Source organism: Oncorhynchus keta, chromosome 25 (assembly GCF_023373465.1).
Source record: "Oncorhynchus keta strain PuntledgeMale-10-30-2019 chromosome 25, Oket_V2, whole genome shotgun sequence".
In the NCBI taxonomy this organism is placed as follows: Eukaryota; Metazoa; Chordata; class Actinopteri; order Salmoniformes; family Salmonidae; genus Oncorhynchus; species Oncorhynchus keta.
The window spans coordinates 20648575-20675184 of record NC_068445.1 but is presented as its reverse complement, the minus strand read 5'-3'; the positions used below and the strand labels follow the sequence as shown (position 1 = coordinate 20675184).

Genomic DNA, 26610 nt, shown 5'->3' with positions numbered 1-26610 from the left:
AGGAAGTCTCTAGATTTTGCTCAATGAAGTAGAGTATATTGTGATAAATTGCAGGCCACACTACTTGTCTAGAGAGTTTTCAGCTATACTCTTTGTGGCTGTTTATTTACCACCACAGACATATGCTGTCACTAAGACCGCACTCAGTCAGCTGAATAAGGAAATAAGCTAACAGGAAACCACTCACCCAGAGGCGGTGCTCCTAGTGGCAGGAGACTTTAATGCAGGTAAAACTTAAATCAGTTCTATCAAATTTCCATCAACATGTTAAATGTGCAACCAGAGGGAATTGATGGTACAAACGACCAGCCGGCTTCGGTAGCAACCCTATATTTGTGTCGGCACTATATCTTGTGGAAGGATGAACTGTATTAATAAATTAATACAAATGTGTTTAATGAAAATATGTAAATTATTATTCTAATATGTTGGTAACCCGTTGTATAAAAGTGATAATGCCCTCGAAGCCAATGTTTGGAGGATAGATTGGCATGGTTTGCCGGTCCTCGACTTCATCTCGGGCCTAACAACACCTGTGCTAGTACGTATATCCATCAAACACAGTCTTCTTGGACATTATCACTTAATTCCACACTCAGTGTACATTGACAATGAAAGTCTAAACCTTGCTACACATTCACGTGAACTGTCTCACTTAGTACAACCTTTGAAAAGGTTAGCGTACCTGCTAGCGTAAAGCTCGGACTGGGGTTATGAGGCTATAAGGCTCTACATTCACAGCTCTACAGGCTGCATGTACTGGAGCACAGCGGATGCTTTAAAGCAGCAGGGGAGATGGAAGTTCACCGTAACATACACATATTTCTCTCAACATAGGAGACTACTTCAGTATGTAGGCCAATAAAACCACTCACTCGGATCATAACAGACATGCTGCTAAAGAACATTCACTGTAACAAGGTCCCTCTGCATTATGTAACCATGACTATAGTAATAGAACATAACCACATTAGTGAATGATGCATTAAGCTTTAGGATACTGGCATAATCATTTGCAAACATTGGTGACTAATATTCCCACTGTTAAGTGACTACTGTACTACGTGTATGTAGTAAATCTCATTGTTTGTGTGGAGAAAAAAGAAAAAGGCAATTTCCTTGGCAAGGAAAACATTTATATAAATGTGCTAATCAAACCAAATACATATAGCATACATATAGCTAGGGTTGTGTAGGTTACTTTCTAAATGTAGTCTGTTACAGTTACTAGTTACCTGTCCAAAATGGTAATCAGTAATGTAACTTCTGGATTACCTAAACTCAGTAACTTAATTACTTTCTGACACTTTTGGATTACTTTCCCCTTAAGAGGCATTTGAAGAAGACAAAGGATCCATCAAACGCATTTGGTGTGTCATCATAGTGGTCTTTGACTTGTGGTCAGGCTTGCTAAGCTGGAACAAACTTAAACTTGCTCCTTTTTTAATGCTGAATTAATGTCATTGAGAAAACAGAAAGGTGACAAAATATATTTTCGCAAACATCCCTTCTATATTTAAAAGTAATCCAAGAAGTAATCATCATGTTTTAAATGATCTGTAATCTGATTCTAATATTTTTGCAGGTAAAGTAAGTGATTAGTTACAGTAAAAAAACAAACAGATTACATGTAACTGTAATGTAGTTACTCCACAACCCTGCATATAGCATGCTTGGTTATACAGGCAGGCACTAACGATAATGCCTTCCTCCTGCTTCTTCCTCATCATCCTCCCATCTCACCTGCAGGCCCAGACGGACTCGCTTGGTGACCGCTGTCTCAGGGAACGTAGCCTGGACCATCGGCACCAGCTTACTGGTCAGTTGACCCCCCTCTGGGCCAATTAGGTCACTCTCCTGCTGGACACGCGACACCACAGCAAAGTAGAGGGGGAAGTCAGTGGAGATGATTCGTCGGATACGCTTCTTCCCAAGCTCCTCTTGGCTCTCCAGATCTAAAGGAATAAACAGGCAGAACGTAGCAGTCAATGAGAGTAGGGAATACTGATACAGTACCGATAAGAAAGCACTAATAATCACCAAACAGGCCATTATCAGTGACCGTAATCAGGTATGACTGAGTTAATAGAACTTCTCATTCTACTACCTTCATCCATCCCATTGAGGATAGTCTCCAGCACATCGTCCCCGTAGCGATTGCGGTGTTCCTTCCAAACAGAGCCATTCTCACTCCTCAGAACCACCAGCTCCCGGTCCCCTCGACCCAGGGCTGCAAAGTGTGGGATCTCCACGATCACAGGCCTGACAGACACACACAGACATAGAGACACACATCAATGAGGCTTCAAACGTCATTCTCACAATGTAATTAGTCGTATGTTTGACACCCCTGAATTAGGGGATACCCTCACAGAAGGTGGAACACAATTCTTATCCTGATCTCAAAATTTGACCTATTGTCTTTTGCTGAAAACTCATGCACCTGTCCTCCCTTCAATACTCTACATTGTGTTTATTCAAGTCCTCACCCTAGGAACTGCATGCTGGCTGGGCCCAGAGAGATGATACGGCTGGCCAGGCCCTCTCCCTCCACCAGGGGGGGAGGGGTGGGGAGCTTCTGGGGCTTGACCAGACGGCAGGTTATACGTGTGGGGGCAGCACAGGTCCGTGGAGGGATGATGACACGCAGACCGTTGTGTCTGCTGCCTCGCATCGAGCCACCCCGAGCATCCACCATGAAACTCACTAGGAACCTGACAAGAGAAATGCCTCACATTATTACACGGTATAATAACGTTTATATTTTCACTCTTAGAGATTGATTTATGGACAACATAAGACATTTGTCAGTGTAGGACTGCAGGCAGGGTAAGATGGACACACATATGGCTGTGTCTACTGACCCTGTGTGTATGGGTTAGACTTAGGGTTAGGTTTGTGTACTGACCATGTGTGTATGGGTTAGACTTAGGGTTAGGTTTGTGTACTGACCATGTGTGTATGGGTTAGACTTAGGGTTAGGTTTGTGTACTGACCATGTGTGTATGGGTTAGACTTAGGGTTAGGTTTGTGTACTGACCATGTGTGTATGGGTTAGACTTAGGGTTAGGTTTGTGTACTGACCATGTGTGTATGGGTTAGACTTAGGGTTAGGTTTGTGTACTGACCCTGTGTGTATGGGTTAGACTTAGGGTTAGGTTTGTGTACTGACCATGTGTGTATGGGTTAGACTTAGGGTTAGGTTTGTGTACTGACCATGTGTGTATGGGTTAGACTTAGGGTTAGGTTTGTGTACTGACCCTGTGTGTATGGGTTAGACTTAGGGTTAGGTTTGTGTACTGACCCTGTGTGTATGGGTTAGACTTAGGGTTAGGGTTGTGTACTGACCCTGTGTGTATGGGTTAGACTTAGGGTTAGGGTTGTGTACTGACCATGTGTGTATGGGTTAGACTTAGGGTTAGGTTTGTGTACTGACCATGTGTGTATGGGTTAGACTTAGGGTTAGGTTTGTGTACTGACCATGTGTGTATGGGTTAGACTTAGGGTTAGGTTTGTGTACTGACCCTGTGTGTATGGGTTAGACTTAGGGTTAGGTTTGTGTACTGACCATGTGTGTATGGGTTAGACTTAGGGTTAGGTTTGTGTACTGACCCTGTGTGTATGGGTTAGACTTAGGGTTAGGTTTGTGTACTGACCATGTGTGTATGGGTTAGACTTAGGGTTAGGTTTGTGTACTGACCATGTGTGTATGGGTTAGACTTAGGGTTAGGTTTGTGTACTGACCCTGTGTGTATGGGTTAGACTTAGGGTTAGGTTTGTGTACTGACCCTGTGTGTATGGGTTAGACTTAGGGTTAGGGTTGTGTACTGACCATGTGTGTATGGGTTATACTTAGGGTTAGGGTTGTGTACTGACCATGTGCGTATGGGTTAGACTTAGGGTTAGGTTTGTGTACTGACCCTGTGTGTATGGGTTAGACTTAGGGTTAGGTTTGTGTACTGGCCCTGTGTGTATGGGTTAGACTTAGGGTTAGGTTTGTGTACTGACCATGTGTGTATGGGTTAGACTTAGGGTTAGGGTTGTGTACTGAACCTGTGTGTATGGGTTAGACTTAGGGTTAGGTTTGTGTACTGACCATGTGTGTATGGGTTAGACTTAGGGTTAGGTTTGTGTACTGACCATGTGTGTATGGGTTAGACTTAGGGTTAGGTTTGTGTACTGACCCTGTGTGTATGGGTTAGACTTAGGGTTAGGTTTGTGTACTGACCATGTGTGTATGGGTTAGACTTAGGGTTAGGGTTGTGTACTGACCATGTGTGTATGGGTTAGACTTAGGGTTAGGGTTGTGTACTGACCATGTGTGTATGGGTTAGACTTAGGGTTAGGTTTGTGTACTGACCCTGTGTGTATGGGTTAGACTTAGGGTTAGGTTTGTGTACTGACCCTGTGTGTATGGGTTAGACTTAGGGTTAGGTTTGTGTACTGACCATGTGTGTATGGGTTAGACTTAGGGTTAGGGTTGTGTACTGACCATGTGTGTATGGGTTAGACTTAGGGTTAGGGTTGTGTACTGACCATGTGTGTATGGGTTAGACTTAGGGTTAGGTTTGTGTACTGACCCTGTGTGTATGGGTTAGACTTAGGGTTAGGTTTGTGTACTGACCCTGTGTGTATGGGTTAGACTTAGGGTTAGGTTTGTGTACTGACCCTGTGTGTATGGGTTAGACTTAGGGTTAGGGTTGTGTACTGACCATGTGTGTATGGGTTAGACTTAGGGTTAGGTTTGTGTACTGACCCTGTGTGTATGGGTTAGACTTAGGGTTAGGTTTGTGTACTGACCCTGTGTGTATGGGTTAGACTTAGGGTTAGGGTTGTGTACTGACCCTGTGTGTATGGGTTAGACTTAGGGTTAGGTTTGTGTACTGACCATGTGTGTATGGGTTAGACTTAGGGTTAGGTTTGTGTACTGACCCTGTGTGTATGGGGCTGGCCACAGGACTGACGTTGTCAGAAGTCTCTGTAGCTGGACTGCTGGGGATCAGGGAGTCATCATCATACTCCCTATGTAATGGCATTGGAGTGTGTACCTAAAATATAGACCAAAAAACCTTGTCTTATCATAGCATTTTTACTTTTCTACTCATCCTCCACAGGGTTACAGCGATACAAATATTTTCATTAATAATATGGAAACCTCATGGGATTGAACCTAACCAGTTTGTTCTGTACCTGCTCCATCTCATGCTCCTTTAGGTGGACCATCTCTGGGGATACACAAGGGATCCTGGGAATGGCAGGCGAGTAGTTGCTGTTGGAGAGAAGAAAACAAAGAGTGTGTAGGGGATATATTCTCCTTCCACTTCCTACATCCCAGTAACCCATCCATTCCCCATTCTTTACAATACCTCCACCTTTCTTTTACTACCAATATACCCCCTTTCACTCATACTCTAACCCCAACCTTCTACCCCCCCACCCTAGGCCCCCTACACAGTGCCCAGCCCTCTCTCGTACTCCATAGATTTCTTGGGTGATAGGAAATCGTCATCGTGGTCCTTTAAGTCATCCATCTTCATGTACCTGGCTCCTTCTGTCCCCAACAGCTCCTCCCCTTTAGACAACAACAAGAAGGGCAGAGAGAGAGGACAGACCGGGTCAGAGGGGTGTAATAGATAAAGACATACAAGATAACTGAAACATGTGAGTCAGAGTTAGAGAGCATAGAATGAGTTCAGTAAATATAACACATGGTTTATATAGTAGTTAGATTAAGGGTGAGTTAAAGGGATTAGCTACTACACTCCACACACTGTGCATGTGTTAATGCTGTACATGTGTCAATGGAAAGAGATTTTGTGAAGCCACAGTCACAGTGAGACCCAAAGGCAGATGGAGAGACAGAACATGGAGAAAGACAGAAATAAGATGGCCCCTACACTTTGTTCAATATTCATCTCAAATGTGATGTGTTCAAATACTTTTCATCCATAAACTGTTTCCAGTAGTTGAATATTTGGAGCACAGCACATTGGATATGTATGGTAAAATATCCCAGATTTCCTTAACATCTGGAGAGTTACAATATGGCCCAGCATGAACTGAGTCTAAAACAAGACAACATCACTAGAGCCATGTCCATTGGGATTTTGCTGTCCCTTTAGACATAGTCCACGTCAACATGGACCCAACCTGGCACGATTAAACTGATTTAAACAGGGTTGAGAGGTTTCTTCTCTCCCTCTGGGAGTCCAGGCTGTGACAAAACACACAAAGTACATAGAGTACTACTACATGGACACACAAGTGCACTGGCACCATAGAGATAGAGGACTCATCATGGATTTTTAAAACAAAAAACAATGTTTTTTTAAAAGTGAGAAGCAGGGATTGGTCTGATTACGAAGTAGAAAGGAAATTCAGGTGAGCACCAAAATGCCTACTCCACCCATGCTCCACCAAGGTTTTCCAGCACACAGCTTTGACCTACTATAGTAGCTATGCCAAACAATGTGTATGCAGGTTGCTTAGGATTCAAACCTTCTCAAACTGCCTAATTCATACTCTTAGAAGAGGTACTCCCACAATAATGGGATTTGTACCGCATACAAGTTCAAGTATTGTATTTTTCACACACCACACTAATCCTTTTCTACTACCTTTTCAAACTTTTTTATTATTATATGAAAGCAAGCTTTGCTTTTATACTTACAAGACCATCATTGATGGAGCGAGCTGTTTTGTATTGTATTAACGTGGTGCCTGCCTGTAGTTCCACCTCCTTAACCCACTCCTGATTTCTATAACCGTTAAATTACCTCTGTAATATTGACATAGGCTAAGAAACAATAATACACATTCACAATCGGCCTATATCTAAAAATACATACAGCCTAATTATATACAGTGGGGAGAACAAGTATTTGATACACTGCCGATTTTGCAGGTTTTCCTACTTACAAAGCATGTAGAGGTTTGTCATTTTTTATCATAGGTACACTTCAACTGTGAGAGACGGAATCTAAAACAAAAATCCAGAAAATCACATTGTATGATTTTTAAGTAATTACTTTGCATTTTATTGCATGACATAAGTATTTGATCACCTACCAACCAGTAAGAATTCCGGCTCTCACAGATCTGTTAGTTTTTCTTTAAGAAGCCCTCCTCTTTTCCACTCATTACCTGTATTAACTGCACCTGTTTGAACTCGTTACCTGTATAAAAGACACCTGTCCACACACTCAATCAAACAGACTCCAACCTCTCCACAATGGCCAAGACCAGAGAGCTGTGTAAGGAAAACAGGAATAAAATTGTAGACATGCACAAGGCTGGGATGGGCTACAGGACAATAGGCAAGCAGCTTGGTGAGAAGGCAACAACTGTTGGCGCAATTATTAGAAAATGGAAGAAGTTCAAGATGTCGGTCAATCACCCTCGGTCTGGGGCTCCATGCAAGATCTCACCTCGTGGGGCATCAATGATCATGAGGAAGGTGAGGGATCAGCCCAGAACTACACGGCAGGACCTGGTCAATGACCTGAAGAGAGCTGGGACCACAGTCTCAAAGAAAACCATTAGTAAAACACTACGCCGTCATGGATTAAAATCCTGCAGCGCACGCAAGGTCCCCCTGCTCAAGCCAGTGCATGTCCAGGCCCGTCTGAAGTTTGCCTATGACCATCTGAATGATCCAGAGGAGGAATGGGAGGTCATGTGGTCTGATGAGACATAAATAGAGCTTTTTGGTCTAAACTCCACTCGCTGTGTTTGGAGGAAGAAGGATGAGTACAACCCCAAGAACACCATCCCAACCGTGAAGCATGGAGGTGGAAACATCATTCTTTGGGGTAGCTTTTCTGCAAAGGGGACAGAATGACTGCACTGTATTGAGGGGAGGATGGATGGGGCCATGTATCGCTAGATCTTGGCCAACAACCTCCTTCCCTCAGTAAGAGCATTGAAGATGGGTTGTGGCTGGGTCTTACAGCATGACAACGACCCGAAACACACAGCCAGGGCAACTAAGGAGTGGCTCCGTAAGAAGCTTTTCAAGGTCCTGGAGTGGCCTAGCCAGTCTCCAGACCTGAACCTAATAGAAAATCTTTGGAGGGAGCTGAATGTCCGTATTGCCCAGCGACAGCCCCGAAACCTGAAGGATCTGGAGAAGGTCTGTATGGAGGAGTGGGCCAAAATCCCTGCTGCAGTGTGTGCAAACCTGGTCAAGAACTACAAGAAACGTATGATCTCTGTAATTGCAAACAAAGGTTTCTGTACCAAATATTAAGTTCTGCTTTTCTGATGTATCAAATATTTAAGTCATGCAATAAAATGCAAATGAATTACTTAATCATACAATGTGATTTTCTGGATTTTTGTTTTTGTCTCACAGTTGAAGTGTACCTATGATAAAAATTACAGTCCTCTACATGCTTTGTAAGTAGGAAACACTGCCGATTTGGCAGGTTATCAAATACTTCTCCCCACTGTATATATTATTTAATAGCAGGACACTGTAAAGTCCTCCTGAAGAATATGAATGAAGCTGTTTTTGAGAGTTGAATCCTAAGTAACCTGCACACACATTGTTTGAAGAACAATGGACAAACATAGCTACTGTCAAAGTTGTGTGCTGGAAAACCTTGGTAGAGCATAAGTGAAGTAGGCATTGTGGTGCTCATGTGAATTTAATTAATTTTTCAGCTTCAGACCAATCCCTACTTCTCACTTAATGTAGTTTTTAATTTCCATGGTTTTTATGTCGGAAGGTGATTATACAAAATTAAATTAGGTGTCTTTCGAAAATGTCACGTGTACTTCAAATTATGTAAAAGATAAAAGTACGTGTTTCTCTCGCATTATTGTCAAGGGCCCAGTTTCCCAAAAGCATCATAAAGCTAAGTTCATCAGAACCATTGCATTTTTACTACCTCATCTTACCATAGCTTGGTCTATCGAGTAGTCTACCTAGCTAGTTTTGCTATGCCCATTGCAAGATAGCTAGCTGTGTGACAGTTTCCCAAAGTTTGGCTTTGAACCTATTTCGCTATGTTTTGTGGAAAAATGTAGCTAGGATAGAACATCATTGAGTTGTGGTACAATCTTATTGGGGTCAAATTGGCTTACTCACTTGCTAGTTCGGTAGTAAACAATGCATATCACTGGTTGTAGCTAGCAATGCAAACTAACATGAGCATGGCAGTTTGTCAAATGTTGGTCTTTTTAAACTTAACATAGCTAACGTTAGCTAACTATGTTTTGAGTAATAACATATTATATATTGTTGTGCATGAACTGACCATAAGCGTTAGCTAATGTTAGTCTTACCTTAGCCAGTTAGCATTAGCTAGGTAAAGAGCAGAAAAGTAAATAAATAAAAACAGTATGGGGATGAGGTAGGTAAAAAATGGGTGGGCTATTTGCCGATAGACTATGTACAGCTGCAGCGATCGGTTAGCTGCTCAGATAGCAGATGTTTGAAGTTGGTGAGGGAGATACAAGACTCCAGCTTCAGTGATTTTTGCAATTCGAAAGGCGGCCAAATGAGGTGTTGGCTTTAGGGATGATCAGTGAGATACACCTGCTGGAGCGCGTGCTACGGATGGGTGTTGCCATCGTGACCAGTGAACTGAGATAAGGCGGAGCTTTACCTGGCATGGACTTGTAGATGACCTGGAGCCAGTGGGTCTGGCGACGAATATGTAGCGAGGATACGTCGACTAGAGCATACAGGTCGCAGTGGTGGGTGGTATAAGGTGCTTTAGTAACAAAACGCATGGCACTGTGATAAACAGCATCCAGTTTGCTGAGTAGAGTGTTGGAAGCAATTTTGTAGATGACATCGCCGAAGTCGAGGATCGGTAGGATAGTCAGTTTTACTAGGGTAAGTTTGGCGGCGTTGAGTGAAGGAGGCTTTGTTGCGGAATAGAAAGCCGACTCTTGATTTGATTTTCGATTGGAGATGTTTGATATGAGTCTGGAAGGAGAGTTTACAGTCTAGCCAGACACCTAGGTACTTATAGAACCTAGGGTGGTGATGCTGGTCAGGCGTGCGGGTGCAGGCAGCGAACGGTTGAAAAGCATGCATTTGGTTTTACTAGCGTTTAAGATCAGTTGGAGGCCACGGAAGGAGTGTTGTATGGCATTGAAGCTCGTTTGGAGGTCAGATAGCACAGTGTCCAAGGACGGGCCGGAAGTATATAGAATGGTGTCGTCTGCGTAGAGGTGGATCAGGGAATTGTCCGCAGCAAGAGCAACATCATTGATATATACAGAAAGAAGAGTCGGCCCGAGGATTGAACCCTGTGGCACCCCCACAGAGACTTCCAGAGGACCGGACAGCATGCCCTCCGATTTGACACACTGAACTCTGTCTGCAAAGTAATTGGTGAACCAGGCAAGGCAGTCATCCGAAAAACCGAGGCTACTGAGTCTGCCGATAAGAATATGGTGATTGACCGAGTCGAAAGCCTTGGCAAGGTCGATGAAGACGGCTGCACAGTACTGTCTTTTATCGATGGCGGTTATGATATTGTTTAGTACCTTGAGCGTGGCTGAGGTGCACCCGTGACCGGCTCGGAAACCAGATTGCACAGCGGAGAAGGTACGGTGGGATTCGAGATGGTCAGTGACCTGTTTGTTGACTTGGCTTTCGAAGACCTTAGATAGGCAGGGCAGGATGGATATAGGTCTGTAACAGTTTGGGTCCAGGGTGTCTCCCCCTTTGAAGAGGAGGATGACTGCAGCAGCTTTCCAATCCTTGGGGATCTCAGACGATATGAAGGGGGTTGCGACAATGGCGGCGGATAGTTTCAGAAATAGAGGGTCCAGATTGTCAAGCCCAGCTGATTTGTACGGGTCCAGGTTTTGCAGCTCTGTCAGAACATCTGCTATCTGGATTTGGGTAAGGGAGAACCTGGAGAAGCTTGGGCGAGTAGCTGCGGGGGGTTGGCCGAGGTTGGAGTAGCCAGGCGGAAGGCTTGGCCAGCCGTTGAGAAATGCTTGTTGAAGTTTTCGATAATCATGGATTTATCGGTGGTGACCGTGTTACCTAGCCTCAGTGCAGTGGGCAGCTGGGAGGAGGTGCTCTTGTTCTCCATGGACTTCACAGTGTCCCAGAACTTTTTGAACTCTGCCTGAAGAAGCTGGCCTTAGCTTTCCTGACTGACTGCGTGTATTGGTTCCTGACTTCCCTGAACAGTTGCATATCGAGGGGACTATTCGATGCTATTGCAGTCCGCCACAGGATGTTTTTGTGCTGGTCGAGGGCAGTCAGGTCTGGAGTGAACCAAGGGTTATATCTGTTCTTAGTTCTGCATTTTTTGAACGGAGCATGCTTGTCTAAAATGGTGAGGAAGTTACTTTTAAAGAATGACCAGGCATCCTCAACTGACGGGATGAGGTCAATGTCCTTCCAGGATACCCGGGCCAGGTCGATTAGAAAGGCCTGCTCACAGAAGTGTTTTAGGGAGCGTTTGACAGTGATGAGGGGTGGTCGTTTGACTGCGGCTCCGTAGCGGATACTGGCAATGAGGCAGTGATCGCTGAGATCCTGGTTGAGGTGTATTTGGAGGGCCAGTTGGTCAAGATGACGTCTATGAGGGTGCCCTTGTTTACAGATTTAGGGTTGTACCTGGTGGGTTCCTTGATGATTTGTGTGAGATTGAGGGCATCCAGCTTAGATTGTAGGACTGCCGGGGTGTTAAGCATATCCCAGTTTAGGTCACCTAACAGAACAAAATCTGAAGCTAGATGGGGGGCAATCAATTCACAAATGGTGTCCAGGGCACAGCTGGGTGCTGAGGGGGGTCGGTAGCAGGCGGCAACAGTGAGAGACTTATATCTGGAGAGACTAATTTTCAAGATTAGTAGTTCGAACTGTTTGGGTATGGACCTGGAAAGTATGACATTACTTTGCAGGCTATCTCTGCAGTAGACTGCAACTCCTCCCCCTTTGGCAGTTCTATCTTGACGGAAGATGTTATAGTTGGGTATGGAAATCTCAGAATTTTTGGTGGCCTTCCTGAGCCAGGATTCAGACACGGCAAGGACATCAGGGTTAGCAGAGTGTGCTAAAGCAGTGAGTAAAACAAACTTAGGGAGGAGGCTTCTGATGTTGACATGCATGAAACCAAGGCTTTTTCGATCACAGAAGTCAACAAATGAGGGTGCCTGCGGACATGCAGGGCCTGGGTTTACCTCCACATCACCCGCGGAACAGAGGAGGAGTAGTATGAGGGTGCGGCTAAAGGCTATCAAAACTGGTCGCCTAGAGCGTTGGGGACAGAGAATGAAAGGAGCAGATTTCTGGGCATGGTAGAATATATTCAGGGCATAATGCGCAGACAGTATGGTGGGGTGCAGGTACAGCGGAGGTAAGCACAGGCACTGGGTGATGATGAGAGAAGTTGTATCTCTGGACATGCTGGTTGTAATGGGTGAGGTCACTGCATGTGTGAGAGGTGGGACAAAGGAGGTATCAGGTGTATGAAGAGTGGAACTAGGGGCTCAACAAAAACAATGATAACTAACCTGAACAACAGTATACAAGGCATATTGACATTTGAGAGAGACATACAGTAATCACAGGTGTTGAATTGGGAGAGCTAGCTAAAACAGTAGCTAAAACAGTAGGTGAGACAACAACAGCTAATCAGCTAGCACAACAACAGCAGGTAAAATGGCGTTGGCTAGGCAGGGAGGGTCGGATTAACTTCACACAGAGCCTGAGTGCGGCTGGGGCCGACAGATAAAACATAAACAAGCAGAATGGAGTACTGTGATTAATGGACAGTCTAGCATGCATCAGCTATGTAGCCGAGTGATCAGTGTCCAGGGGGGCAGCGGTGGATGGGGCAGGGAAGCTGGACTGGCGAGTGTTATCCAGGTTAAAAAAACTGTCTAGCTGTGCAAAAGGTAAAAGCCGCTAGCAGTGGCTAACAATGACTAAATAGCTTGTGGCTAGTTAGCTGGTTAGCTTCTGGAGGTTCTTGAGTGTGTTCTAAAAATTTAAAATAATGGCGATTCCGTATCACATTGGGTGAGGCAGGTTACCGGAAGGTATAAACAAATTAAAAATCGAAAAGAGATAGAAAGTAAATATAGGTCCAGTGAGTGTTTGGGACGCGGCGATTCAGACGGTTAGCAGGCCTGTGCTAACAAGCTAACAGTTAGTAGGCCAGGGCTAAACAAGGTAGCAGTTAGCGGACCGGGGCTAAACAAGCTAGCAGTTAGCAGGCCGAATTAGCAAGCAAGGAGATAGCAAGGGCTAGAAAGTTAGCCTTTGTGGGACGCCGCGATGGGGTGAGTCTGTTTATAGAAACCAAGTATGTTCACTAGCTTATTTGTTCATATTTGTTGGTGCTCTGATTACACGTGTCTAGGTCAGCAGTTTACACATGACTTTAGCCTTATATGAAAAACCTTACTTGGCAAAATATAGCTAGCTTTCCTCGCCTGTTGTTTAGCTACCTAGTCAACATTAGCTCTCATCTGACTGGTATAACGTTATGTTAGCTAGCTAGCTACCCAGCTAAAAAACAAAACTACATTATTTGGCTAGCTACTGTTGTTTGCCTGTTCGTTAGCAAGCTTCCAGCAGACTGGCGTTAGCTAACTACACAGGCTAGCTGTTGGACTTGGACAAGCAACAAAACGTTATCTAGAGAGCTAGCTAGCTACCGAGTAAATCTAAATATCTGTTTGCACTTATTGATTAACCTCAGCTTGAATATCACCATAAAGCTAGCTATGTACAGTAGCCTAGGTTTGTTCGCATACACCTTATGATTGGCAGCCTGGTGCAAGCAGATGTGTTGTTGCCGAGCAACCGAACTGGTGTTAGATCGCTGAGCTTTGGCTGAAAAAGATGTTAGCATTGTCAGAAATGCTACAAAAGGTAGCATATCGTTGGTTCATAATGGACAGAAATGAGAAATGTTAAAAATCTGGTATGTGGTTCTCTGTAACGACTGGACGGCTCATGGCGAGAAGCGGGGTGTTTTGAATGTAACATTGTGCTTCAATCAATCTCTACTATAGTCGAGCCGACCAGAATGACTATACTATCCCATTTTAGCATGGACATTGCCATTGAGGGCTTCCACGAAAGTATCCATGCATCTCATTTCCATCTATGAATTCATTATGCTATTATGTTTTCTTGTTTGTGTTGTTCTACCCCTCTTAGTTTCTACCAGGAAGCTAAGGCAGGTTATGGTTACGTACCGCCTCAAATCCTGAGATTAATGGACAGAAGTCACCAGCACCAAATAAAGCCAATTGCTCTGTTAATGCATGTGTTTGTGTCTGTGTATCAGCACAAAAGGTGTTGGGGTTGGCTTCGGTGAGTGTTTGAGTGGGTGCATGGATGTGGCCCAGAGCCAAGTCAATGTTCTACTTCATCAGGTTCAAAATGTGTCAACTTATCTCTTGAGCGCTGTGTGTCAGATGTTTTCAAAAACAGAAATGTAAAGTACATTTGTCTAAATATAAAAATATGACTTGTCTATTATATATTTGAACATTGTAGTGAATAGGTTATATGTCTCTTTAAGGCAGCAACTAGACTAGTTTCTAATTTTAGACCAACAGTGTCAATTTTTCAGTTTAATTATCATGGAGCTAAAAATACTAGGGTGTGACGTCCTCTGACATCACTGTCACGGGTGTTGTAATGTTTACGCTGTGAACTTTACTGGTTGATCAGACACCTGTGGGTCTAATGAAGACTTGTGTGTAAAATGTATTTTTTTCACAGTCACTGTGTTTTCATTTCCTTACACAGTACATGTACACCAATGGAAACACACATAGCACATACACACACATCTTTACAGACTACAGACACAAACTATACAAATAACAGCCAATGTAATGAAGGACCATTAATAAAAACATCAAACCAACAACATCAACAAGACAACAACATCCAGAAAACACCATCAACATCTTGGAATGTTGATACAGTACAGTAGCTTTGGCACATTTTTTTTTACCAGAGGACTCCATTTTCACCTTGATAAAAAAATTGTAGTGAGTGGTTTGATAAACTGAATGGGTGAGTATCCAGTCTCCACTACTGGGCTTTTCTCTTAGAGTACTGTAGGCTGTTGAGGACAGCCATCCCTAGCCCCCCAGCTGCGGTGACATGGAGTGAGAGATACTGTAGAGTACTGATCTGGGGAGTTAGTGACTGAGAGTCAGGTCTATGTTACTGGAGGGATAAAGAAAGGTTATAGACATGAAACGCATGCACCACATTGAACATCAGGAGAGAGACAGTCCCAAAAGGACCAGGTGTAGAAGAAGAGAGGTGGAGAGAAACAGGACCAGAGAGAAAGACGGCAAGAGCTTGAAATGGAGCCACACACTCTAAGACGACCTATGAGCACTGCACAGAGAAGAGAGAAGGAGACAGTCATACCCATTGTTAGCTGTGCAATTCCTAAAAAAATCAAAAGGTGAAAGAGGGATGTTTTAGGAGGCCCTGCAATATTATAAAATAATTTGCAATAAGTCTGTTCAAATTGTTCATACATTTTTAAAGACAGAATGGACTGGCAACTAACTGTACTGCAAGATATGAGGATTTTTATTAATAAGGAATTAATGTACAAAATATCTCCTATCTTCCCAAAAAGAGGAGAAAGTGTGTTCTGTGGGGTATCTGTCTTCGTGTGTTCTACTGTATGTAAATTATTGTAAGTGTTGTGTACCTTCATCCTCTGATACGTCCAATATCTCATCCACTGTTTCTGGGAAACTCATACGATGTTTCTCTGTGGTGGTCTGAGGGAGAGAATGGCAGAAGAGAGACAGCTTCAAGATGAGACAAAGAGTATGGAAGGATTGTCTGCATTGAGTCAGAAGGAGTGTAATATAAATATTTGAAGAGTTGGTACTTGTTTACTCCTTACAATGGAAACCGTCTCCTCTGTGACCAGTTTGAGAACGTCGATTACGGAGATGTACCCCAACCGCTTGGCGATGGACAGGGCTGACGTACCGTTCTAACAGACAGAGAGAGAGAGAGAGTGAGGTGGAGGGATCGAGGGATGAGTGGAGGAGTGAAAGAGAGTGAAAAGCAGTGGTACTTACAGTGGTGACCTCGTTGGGCGGGGCTCCATGTTTGAGCAATAAGGTGACGATATCTGTGTGGCCCTGTTGGGCCGCCTGGTGCAGTGCAGTGTAACCAACCTGGGGGAAAGAGACACAAACATTAACATACTGACGAGACACAATGGAATGAATCACATCACATAGCCAGTTCATATTTACTGGGATTCACTGTTCAAATCGAAGGATAATTTTGTGTAAGTGTAGTTCCATTGATGTCCAGAGGGAGGTGCTCACCTTGGTCTTGCTGTTGACGTTGGACTGCTGCTGCAGGAGGAACTTCACCATCTTTACATTGCCATAGTGGCAGGCAACATGGAGAGGGGTGTATCCCATCTGAAAGAGAGATTAGGATCCCATCAGTATCCAATACAACCAGCACAGACTTACTACGAGACAGACAGTTAACTAGACACTGAGTCACATGATTACAAATTCAACACATACACACTACACAATATCTATAGTATGTCTCCTATATATATCATCTGCGGTTGACATACTAAGTTTCAGGGTAATGGAGGCCCTAGCTGGCCTGAGGGTACGTAGGCTGTGTAATGATGATGGTAATGTAACCCTGAGACAGGAGAACCAGTCAGTGGCTATTTATACTAAGGAGAGGAAAGGTCACGTCTCAGATACTCTATCTGCCATGGAGACCCCATCGTTCACTATGTAGCACTGTTACTGTTAGGTCCCATACCACACTGACCTTGCATTAAGACTCACTGAGGTTAAGATTAGCTTCAGATAGCAATGAACTGTAACAGCGTGCATGTCATGATAAGGCAGGGGTGTGTACTTTATACCAACTTTCTACAATCTGACACAAAGGAGGAGTGTTCATGTTGGGTGGAATGCAATTCTCTACTGCAATATCCTATTATCTACTGAGATGCTTTAAAAAATAAAGGTGTTTACAGACTCCAGAGGTGGTACAGTGTGTCTCTGGATGCTACTGAGCAGAGAGAGACTTTTGTGTCCCTTGCCTTGTCCCAGAGGTCAACAGGAGTGTGGTCTTACCCGTGTGGCAGCATACACTGATGCCCCTTGCTTCACCAGGATGTCAGCGATGCCCACGTGGCCTTCCTGTGCCACCAGGTGGAGAGGAGTCAGTCCACTCTGAGGGGAGAGGAGCCAGGGGCAAAAATCAGGCATATTGTTACAGCAGAACTAACCTAACGTCGCAGTCATAAAGAATCACCTGAGCGGGATGCCCCACATCTGGTCATAACAACAAAATAAAAAACTGTCAGATGAGGTTTTCTTCTGCACTGTTCAACCAATCCAGTAAATATAGAGGGGGAGTTAAGATAGAGTGTTGCCTTGTTCATATTCTGGAGGGAAATAACTTCAGAGAGCAAGCTAGCACATATCATAGATACATAGCTGCTAGACTGATATTATCTAGCGTTATCTAGCAATAATGGAATCTCCAGTAGTACTAACAGCTTTCACCCAAATAATCTTAACTCCTTCCCTGCATCAGTCCCTGAGGCCTCACCTTGTTCCCCAGGTTGACGTTGGCCTGTTTGGAGATGAGCAGGGCCACCATGTCAGGCCGGCCCTCCTGAGCTGCCAGGTGAAGGGGCGTGACCCCCTGGAGGGATTCAGCATTGGCCGAGGCGCCGTACTGCAGCAGGCTGTTGGCAACCTCCACCTGGTTCTGCTTGGAAGCTATGTGGAGAGGGGTGTAGCCATTCTGAAACAAGAGGACCGGAGTTAATGGTTATGAGTGCATTGTAAGATGATATCTGCGTCTGTGAGTATGTGTGTGTGTGTAGTCTCTCACCCTAGCTGCACTGTGTGGGGAGCCTCCCTTGCTGACCAGCAGATTAACCACGTCCAGGTTGTTGTGATGGACAGCCACATGGAGAGAAGTCAGTCCATTCTAAAGGTAAAGGAGACACACACATATAAACCACCATAACTTAACTCTAACATCTTTCCACCTGAAATACCTTGACCCTTCCCTCCCAACACCCCTGTTCTTCCCCCCTCCCTATGTTCTCCAACCCTTACTGTACCTTGCCAGAAGCGTTAGGGTTGGCCCCTCTCTCCAGCAGCAGCTCTGCCACGTCCACTTTGCCATATTTAGAAGCCACATGGAGAGGAGTGAAGCCTTTCTGCAGAGACATCCCAGATAGAGAGACCACAGACCACACAGTCCCACACAGAGAAAAGGTTAGGAGTGTGTAAGTATTAGACAGATGATAGAGGGGTGTGTATGTAGAGTGTGTGGGCATTGGACAACAGACTGTACCTTGGTCATCTTGGTCTGCTGGGCCTCCATGTCTAGTAGGATGCGTGTAGTCTGAGTGTGTCCCTCACGGGCAGCGATGTGGAGGGGTGTGTGTCCGGCTGTGGTGGTGGAGTTGGGGTTGGCCTTGTGTTCCAGCAGCAGAGTGACCAGCTCCTTGTGGCCCATCCGACACGCACAGTGGAGTGGTGTCTGGTCATCCTGGACAGGGTGTGGCGGAAGAGAGGAGAGAGGGAGAGAAGAGGAGAGATAAATATACATGGGAGTCAAGTGGCAAGATAATTTAATGTTGTTTAGATTGTGTGTGTGTGTGTGTGTGTGTGTGACGTCATTACCTTTGCCTTGGCGTCTACTGGTGCTGCATTGGTCAGTAAGAACTCTGCCACCTCATAGTGTCCAGCTCTACATGCCATGTGGAGAGGAGTCTCCACTTTCTGCTCACACATAACCAGGCAAACACATGTGTGTGAGCAGTGTAAATCACTAACACTAACAAATTGGCCAGAGTAGCTGGTTCGGTCAGTGATGAGGTGGGTGGATGGGTAACATTCGAGTACTCACTACATTGGAAGCACTAGGAGAAGCCCCCTTCTGTACCAGATGGGTGACTATTTTGCGGTGGCCCATGAACGAGGCCACGTGTAGAGGAGTCAGGCCAGACTTGGGAGAGAAAAAACAAGCAATGAAAGAATCACGTACAAATAAAGATCCCTCTCTCCTTGGTAGAATCCCTCTATTTTCTTACCCAAGATTACATTCAATCTCTTTCTCTTGCCCCTGTCTCTCTCACCTCTGTCACAGCCTCTAGGGACGCTGAGTGTTTGAGCAGGTGGTCCATCACACGCATGTGGTTCTTCTTACAGGCAATGTGAAGCGGAGTGAAACCATTCTGAGAACACAATACAACAGCATGGTCACGAAGGCAACACACTTCAACAAAGATGTGTGGTAGGTATTTATGAGTGTAGTACTGACCAGTGCACGGGAGTTGGGTTTTGCTCCCTTGTCCAGCAGCACTTTGGCCATGCGGTGGTGCCCACAGTGGGCTGCCACGTGCAGGGGGGTCAGGTGGTCCAATGTGATGTCATCAATCTCAGCGTTGTATTGCAGGAGTTGTCTCACACAGTCCATGTGGTCCCCCTGTGCTGACATGTGGATGGGAGACAGGCCGTTCTATAGGAAAGAGAGACAATCCATGACTTATTGTGTTGTGTACAGTATTTGAGAACAACAGTCCAGAAATCAGGCCTTGGTGGGTTAGTGTTATGTGTACCTTGGTCTTGGCCTGGATGGGAGCCCCTTGGTCCAGTAGGATCTCAATGATCCTCACGTGTCCGTTCCTGGCTGCACAGTGCAGTGGAGTCAACTCATCCTGGGAGGGAGGGGGGAGGGAGGGGGGAGAGAGAGTGTGTGTGAGAGAGAGAGAGAGATAGAGAGAGAGGACAGTTAACACCTGGACTGGGACAGTATAGCATTGTATATGTAACAGGGCAGGGCCTGACCAGATGAGGTAGAGAGAGAGACATGGGGAGGGGATGCAGTACAGTACCTTGGTCTTGGCATCAATCTGTGCCCCTCGGTCCAGCAGGAGTCGTACCATGATCACGTTCCCCCGCCTGGATGCGATGTGCAAAGGTGTGATGCCATTCTAGAGAGAAATACAGACACATTAAGTAGGGGATCGACAGTAAGACCATAAAGAGACCAGTGAGGGACTGGTAACAATACTATGTGTCAGTGATACTAGGGCAGAGGGGAACAGACTTACCTTAGGGGTGAAATTGACATTGGCTCCTCTGTTGAGCAACAATTGGGCTACGTTCAGGTTCTCGTAGTGTGCGGCGATATGGAGCGGTGTGAAGCCTGTCTATAGTGACACACAGGAGACCATACCGTATTCTATACAGCTCTAAAACTGACAGCCTCTAATTCTACAAGTATCATCTTCACTCACTGTGGCACACACTAAACTAAAATTTGCCACTAAAGTGAAGACTAACACACAAACAAACACACAGTGAGTACCTACCTTGCTCAGGACGTCTGCGTTAGGGTCGTTCTGTAGAAGCACGGCAGCTGTGCGTGTGTCATCATTCCGCGCTGCTATGTGCAGCGCGGGGAGACGGACTTTCCCCTTGGTGCCATAGTTGATGAGCAGGGCCACGACATTCTCATGTCCCTGCTGAAGAGCCACGGCGAGAGGGGTGAAGCCATCCTGACAGAGGAAAGAGGAGGAGACAGAGCTCAAGAAAGGTTAAGTGACCTAAAGAAACAGATGGCGAAGGGAAGGACAGTGAGAGTCAAAAGGATTGATAAGTGATGGAGGGAATAGTGCAGGAGGTGTAGTGGTGTAGGTGTAAATGGAATAATTTCCTGCTTATTCCTTTCTGATTTCGGGAATCTTCCAACCCTATGCTCTGCTGATTGGCTGTTACCTCAGTGGGAAGGCTTTGATTGGCCCCGTTCTCCAAAAGGAACTTCACAACTTCTAGATGATTCTCTTGTGAGGCCATGTAGAGCGGTGTGAAGCCCTTCTGTTACAGACAGACACATACATGGACACACACACACAGGGAGGGGCACAACACAGCAGCACAGTAGCACAACACACACACACACACACACACACACACACACACACACACACACACACACACACACACACACACACACACACACACACACACACACACACACACACACACACACACACACACACACACACACACACACACACACACAGAGGAAGGAAGGAAGCACAGGCACCCAGAAAGACAAGAAGGCAGACAGATATTAACATAGAGTTGCATTGAGTTAATACACTCTTAGAAAAAAGGGTTCCAAATGGGTTCTTCGGCTGTCCCGTCAGGAGAATCTTTTTTGCTTCCACTTAGAACCCTTTTTGGTTCCAGGTCGAACTCTTTTGGTTTCTACCTGGAACCAAAAAGGGTTCTTCAAAGGGTTCTCCTATGAGGACTGCCAAAGAACCCTTTTAGGCTCTAGATATACCCTTTTCTTGTAAGAGTGTACGATGGCCTAACATCATGTTTCAGTTGGGGGTTGGGTCAAATGCAGGAGCTTATGCACACCCAAAAAATGTTAGTAGAGGTGCTGACTAACGGAATAGTAAACTGAAACTGTGTAAAAATAAAGAAAGTTTCACATTATATAAGTGCTCCCAACAACTTTCTTTATTCTTACTCAATCAGGGTTGGAGTCAATTCAGAATTGAATTGCAAATTTCTTCTGAATTCGGCATCCTACAGTAGCACCTATAGTTTTCTGTGTTCTCCTAGTTCCTTTTTCTTAGTTTTTTTTATGGGGTCAATATCACACTTTAAGTATTGAATTCAAAATAAAATACAAATAAATTATGAAAAAATATATATTTTCAAGGAAAAGTTAAATAATGGAAGTTGAAATCATAAACAAAACTCTAATTTCAAAGCAAGATCAAATGATTTTAAAACTATTGCAAGAAGGATTTTCAGTTAAACTATTCCAAGAACCAACCAACCAACCAACCAACCAACCAACCAACCAACCCTCTCTCTCTCTCTCTCTCTCTGTCTCTCTCTCTCTCTCTCTCTCTCTCTCTCTCTCTCTCTCCTCTCTCTCTCTCTCTCTCTCTCTCTCTCTCTCTGCTTGGCTATGAAAAGCCAACTGACATTTACTGCTGAGGTGCTGACCTGTTGCACCCTCTACAACCACTGTGATTATTATTTGACCCTGCTGGTCGCCTGTAAACGTTTGAACATCTTGAAGAACGGTCTGGCCTTAATGGCCATGTTCTGTTATAATCTCCACCCGGCACAACCAGAAGAGGACTGGCCACCTCTCAGAGCCTGGTTCCTCTCTAGGTTTCTTCCTAGGTTCCTGCCTTTCTACAGAGTTTTTCCCTAGCCACCGTGCTTTCACGTCTGCATTGCTTGCTGTTTGAGGTTTTAGGTTGGGTTTCTGTATAACCACTATTTGACATCTGCTGATGTAAAAAGGGCTTGAAATAGACATTTGATTTGATTTGGTAGGTTAAACGGATTCAATAGGGTTGGTTGTTGGAAAAGTTGAACTGAAAAGTATTTTTACATTGGTTTTCAAATAGTTTGTTCTTCCTTTTAGATTAGACTTTTGCTCACGCTAAAAAAACATTTGCTTTAATTTAATTTGGTTGTTTTTATATCATTATTGATACTTTTGGGGGGTTGATCTACATTTTCAACCTCATTTGTCATGTTTACAATTCATTTGATTTTGAATTCAATACTTAAGGCATGAAATTGACCCCATTGTTGTTCATTTTTGTCAATATCTCAACAACACATTGGTAAAAACGTCTAATTTGGCAGGATGTTAGAACCCATAATGCGTCAACATTAGCACTCATTGGCCCCCAGGTGCAGTTCATTAAAAACCATGCACACATTCAAAACACATTCAAAACATTAGCCCAAACTATCAAATCCAACTCGTACAGATGATTGACAACATGTCCCTGAAGATATGTTCCAAGTTAAGTGATACATAAAAAAAAAAACATGGAAACCACAGATCATCAAACTTTGACCAAAAAGTGCTAGCGTAATGCTAAATTGCTTAAAAAATCTTCTTCTCATAAACCACAACTCAGATTCACCCAATATTTGGTATGTAGAATCTCTGAACTAGTCCCTAGCTAAATTAACTAGTCCCTAGCGAGGGATATGGCCATTCTACGCCAGTGGAGGGCACTGCTGTTCACTGAAGGCTATTACTATTGAACCATAGGAATTTGGTAAACATGAAGTTGGAAGGGACAGTAGTCTATGGCAGTAGCATGGTAGCATGTATTAGACATAACTCATTACATATTAGAGGTAGAATCTTGCAACTTGGAAAACATGCAATTGATAAACATGCTTATTAAAGGTATGGCCTTTGTCCATTTCATTGCCAGAGTGCCCAATGGGTGACCAAGATATACTAATTCTATTGCTCAGACCCTGTTAATGCTGCTCACAGTTATGTTTCCAATTCAATTATTGATTTGAATTGGCCACATACCACAGGCAGCAGAAATGTAATTGAATTTTAACTAAAGGAAGCACAATTGAATTAAATGAAATTCAATTAAATGCTAATTGCTAATATATTTTACAATTCACAGTACAAATATTTATTTTGACATCATGTATGGTAATACTATGTATAACATTGAATTATTTCAGTTTTTAAATTCCTCTTAAAAGGAGTTTAAATCATTAAAGTGGTCTGGAAATATTCTGAGATCATTTTGTAGTTGGTCTGTAATAATTCCTAATTCTCTTGCATGTTATAAAATATTGGAAAAAATACATTTCCCATTAGATCAAACACTCCAGAATGGAAGGGCACCTAACATTTCATGACAAAAATCAAAATACTGTTGACATATCTGAGTTATAATCAAGCTTATGTTTGAAATGGTATCTATATTTGTTTTAGTAATAAGTGGCAGATGTGGCAACGGAATGCGACTTTCATGTTTCATGTCTCAGTTGAATTTCTTTGAATTAATCTCTGCTTTCTTTAATTCAAATTCACATTTCAATTCATGGTTTGAATTGAAATACATTCAGAAATTCAGACCCCAAACCCTGAGTTCCATGCAGTATAATGCAGCATAACTGTATTATAACTGTTTCTAACTGTATGGTTATCCGTTGTGGCTGGTGGCTCCTCTGCGGGGGGCTCTGCCAGGGGGGTCGGGGTCTCATCCGACACTGGCTGGGGTCTCACCTGGGACTGGGCATTGATGTTGGCCCCGTAATTTACCAGCTCTGCCACCACTTGCTCCTGCCCAGCCAGGGCAGCAATGTGCAGAGCTGTGTTGCCTTTCTGTGGAGGCACAGGACAAGAGAAGACATGAGACATACACTGTAGTAGTGTCTTTGTGAAAGCAGTAAATAAGTAGGAATACGTTTTAATACGTAGAATAATTAAATCATTCAGTACATTGTACTTTGGTGGTGACATAGGCTTAAGGAGTTCATGGGTTTGGTAATGTGGCATAGTGCCTGAGGTTGACTGAGTACCTTAGTCTGGGTTTCCACATCGATGCCTCCATGTAGTAACTCCAGCACCATTTTAACGTGGCCTTCTTTAGAGGCCAGATGCAACCCGTTCAGCCCGTTCTGAGGGAGGAGAGAGAGAAGAGGAGACCTCACACTGTAGGGTCCCTAACACACTGATCACACTGAACACACTGCATACTGACACACACCAAAGGATCAGATCCTCAGACCAGCACTGCTCTTCTTATATACAGCACCTGCTAGATGTATAAAATGCAAAAGCATGTTACTGAGCCAAACTGTACCTTATGGTCAGGACAAACAGCTTCAACACATACAGCATCTACCAGATATTAACTGTGCTTATTTAGCAATAATGGTGACCGGAAAGGTGATGAAGATGATGGTGAGGACGAGGAAGAGGATGGGAGGGGGATGGCAGGCCGGTGGTCTCGGGGCTGGGAAGAATACGAGCCGTGTGGGATAGGTCTGACCTCACACAGCCTTCCTTCAGCCACACAGGACATGTGAGGTTGGACCTTTCCCACACCACTGATATTATTCCTCTGAGTGGAGAGACCACAGCACACCATCACTCTACTGCAGACCGGGGGAGGGGGAGGGGAGGGAAGGGAGGAGGGGGGAGCATAGATGAGAAAGAATAACAGGTAAAAGGAAGAAGGGATGATGCAAAAGAAGAAGAGCGAGTAAGAGAGAAATAACTTAAGGGGTTAAGAGGATGTGAGAAGGGAGGGAGGGGAGGCAGAGAGGCAATGCGGCTGGGTGGCTGGTGAGCTAGCCCATGGCAGAGGCATCTACTCAGACTGGGTACGAGAGACACGACTGCCACAGCAAAGCCTCTACCTAACCTCCATCAGGCCGACACCGCACAAATAAATACAACAACAATACACGGTGCCGCTCACCTATCACACACAACACAGAACTAATATCACTTCCACAACCACATTCAACACACTTGACACCAAAAACACTAATACGGACTTGGTTTGAAATGACACACATTGCATTAATTCATACATGACTTGAAGAAGAATGGCATGAGCCTGGCTGTCAATGGTATCCTGAGACTGCAGATAAACGGTTCAGGTTATGTCTGTAGTGTTCCTGTTTGTCCACAGGGTGTCTCTCTTTAGCAGCCTGAGGTCTTTCTACAGTTACTTAATCATACAATTGCATATAATTATGTAAAGATAATATAGTACACATAAATACATTCACTGTATTGACTACATTCACTCTATGCATTGAATCCTATGTTAGTAATGAAATTTACAGCTGTGAATGTGCTTGATGCTAATCTTGATTGTAGCACACACACACACACACACACAACTCTGCTTTGTTTGTGTGGTCTGTGGGCAGCCCCATTCCCCTCACGATGTGGCCATTTCTGGCCACCATGGGAGAAGCCGTCAGGGTAAAGCAGGCAGGATGGAGGAGAGTGGCTAGAGGAGTAACTCCTGCCCTATTTAACACCTCCCCATCAGTCCCACTCAGTCCTTCCTGTCAACTGCTGCTAGGAGACTGGCTACCTGGGTTTCCAAACTCTCTCTCTCTCTCTCTCTCTCTCTCTCTCTCTCTCTCTCTCTCTCTCTCTCTCTCTCTCTCTCTCTCTCTCTCTCTCTCTCTCTCTCTCTCTCTCTCTCTCTCTCTCTCTCTCTCTCTCTCTTTCTCTCTCTCTCTCTCTCTCTCTCTCTCTCTCTCTCTCTCTCTCTCTCACACACACACACACATATTTCAAACACTGAAATCTAACACACAAAAATAAACACATACAGTAATTTCCATTCAACACAAACAATGAGATAACGTACATGCAGTCAGAGACAATCCACAAAAGTAGGTACTGGAGCAGAACAGAACACACTGTACACTGAGTTAGACCCAGAGCCAAGACAGACATTCTGCTTGCTGATATCACATCAAACACATTCCAAGCCAAAGCTCTCACTGAGAGACAGAGAGAGAGAGAGAGAGACAGAGAGAGAGAGAGAGAGAGAGAGAGAGAGAGAGAGAGAGAGAGAGAGAGAGAGAGAGACGAGGGATGTGTCTCAAATGGCACCCTGTTCCCTATGTAGTGCAATGGGCCCTGGTCAAAAGTAGTGCATTATTTAGGGAATATTGTGCCATTTGGGATTCACTCAATCACCTCATTCCAATAGAGAGGGAATCATTACAGCCATCTCACAGTAACAGTCAGCATGTTATCTACATAAGGGT

General features: G+C 44.3%; 1 protein-coding gene across 18 annotated transcripts in view; it reads right to left on the bottom strand.

The window, feature by feature from the left end:
* The window catches only part of LOC118358384 (ankyrin-1-like), a 209168-nt gene that overhangs the window by 35168 nt on the left and 147390 nt on the right, over positions 1–26610 (bottom strand). For 13 of the 18 annotated variants that reach the window (XM_052478822.1, XM_052478828.1, XM_052478815.1 and 10 more), the window contains 27 exons: positions 24388–24486; positions 24002–24190; positions 20773–20871; positions 20367–20552; positions 20106–20204; positions 19887–19985; positions 19611–19709; positions 19313–19510; positions 19128–19226; positions 18899–18997; positions 18673–18771; positions 18341–18538; positions 18105–18203; positions 17870–17968; positions 17582–17779; positions 17101–17199; positions 16315–16413; positions 16060–16158; positions 15879–15971; positions 15678–15750; positions 15386–15406; positions 5476–5572; positions 5191–5269; positions 4933–5048; positions 2490–2714; positions 2108–2262; positions 1744–1955 (listed from right to left, as the gene is read on the bottom strand). In XM_052478822.1, coding sequence (XP_052334782.1) covers positions 1744–1955; positions 2108–2262; positions 2490–2714; positions 4933–5048; positions 5191–5269; positions 5476–5572; positions 15386–15406; positions 15678–15750; positions 15879–15971; positions 16060–16158; positions 16315–16413; positions 17101–17199; positions 17582–17779; positions 17870–17968; positions 18105–18203; positions 18341–18538; positions 18673–18771; positions 18899–18997; positions 19128–19226; positions 19313–19510; positions 19611–19709; positions 19887–19985; positions 20106–20204; positions 20367–20552; positions 20773–20871; positions 24002–24190; positions 24388–24486 — 3327 coding nt within the window. The remainder of the gene's footprint in view (positions 1–1743; positions 1956–2107; positions 2263–2489; positions 2715–4932; positions 5049–5190; positions 5270–5475; positions 5573–15385; positions 15407–15677; positions 15751–15878; positions 15972–16059; positions 16159–16314; positions 16414–17100; positions 17200–17581; positions 17780–17869; positions 17969–18104; positions 18204–18340; positions 18539–18672; positions 18772–18898; positions 18998–19127; positions 19227–19312; positions 19511–19610; positions 19710–19886; positions 19986–20105; positions 20205–20366; positions 20553–20772; positions 20872–24001; positions 24191–24387; positions 24487–26610) is intronic. The other 5 variants (XM_052478816.1, XM_052478829.1, XM_052478823.1 and 2 more) reach the window with 3 other exon arrangements.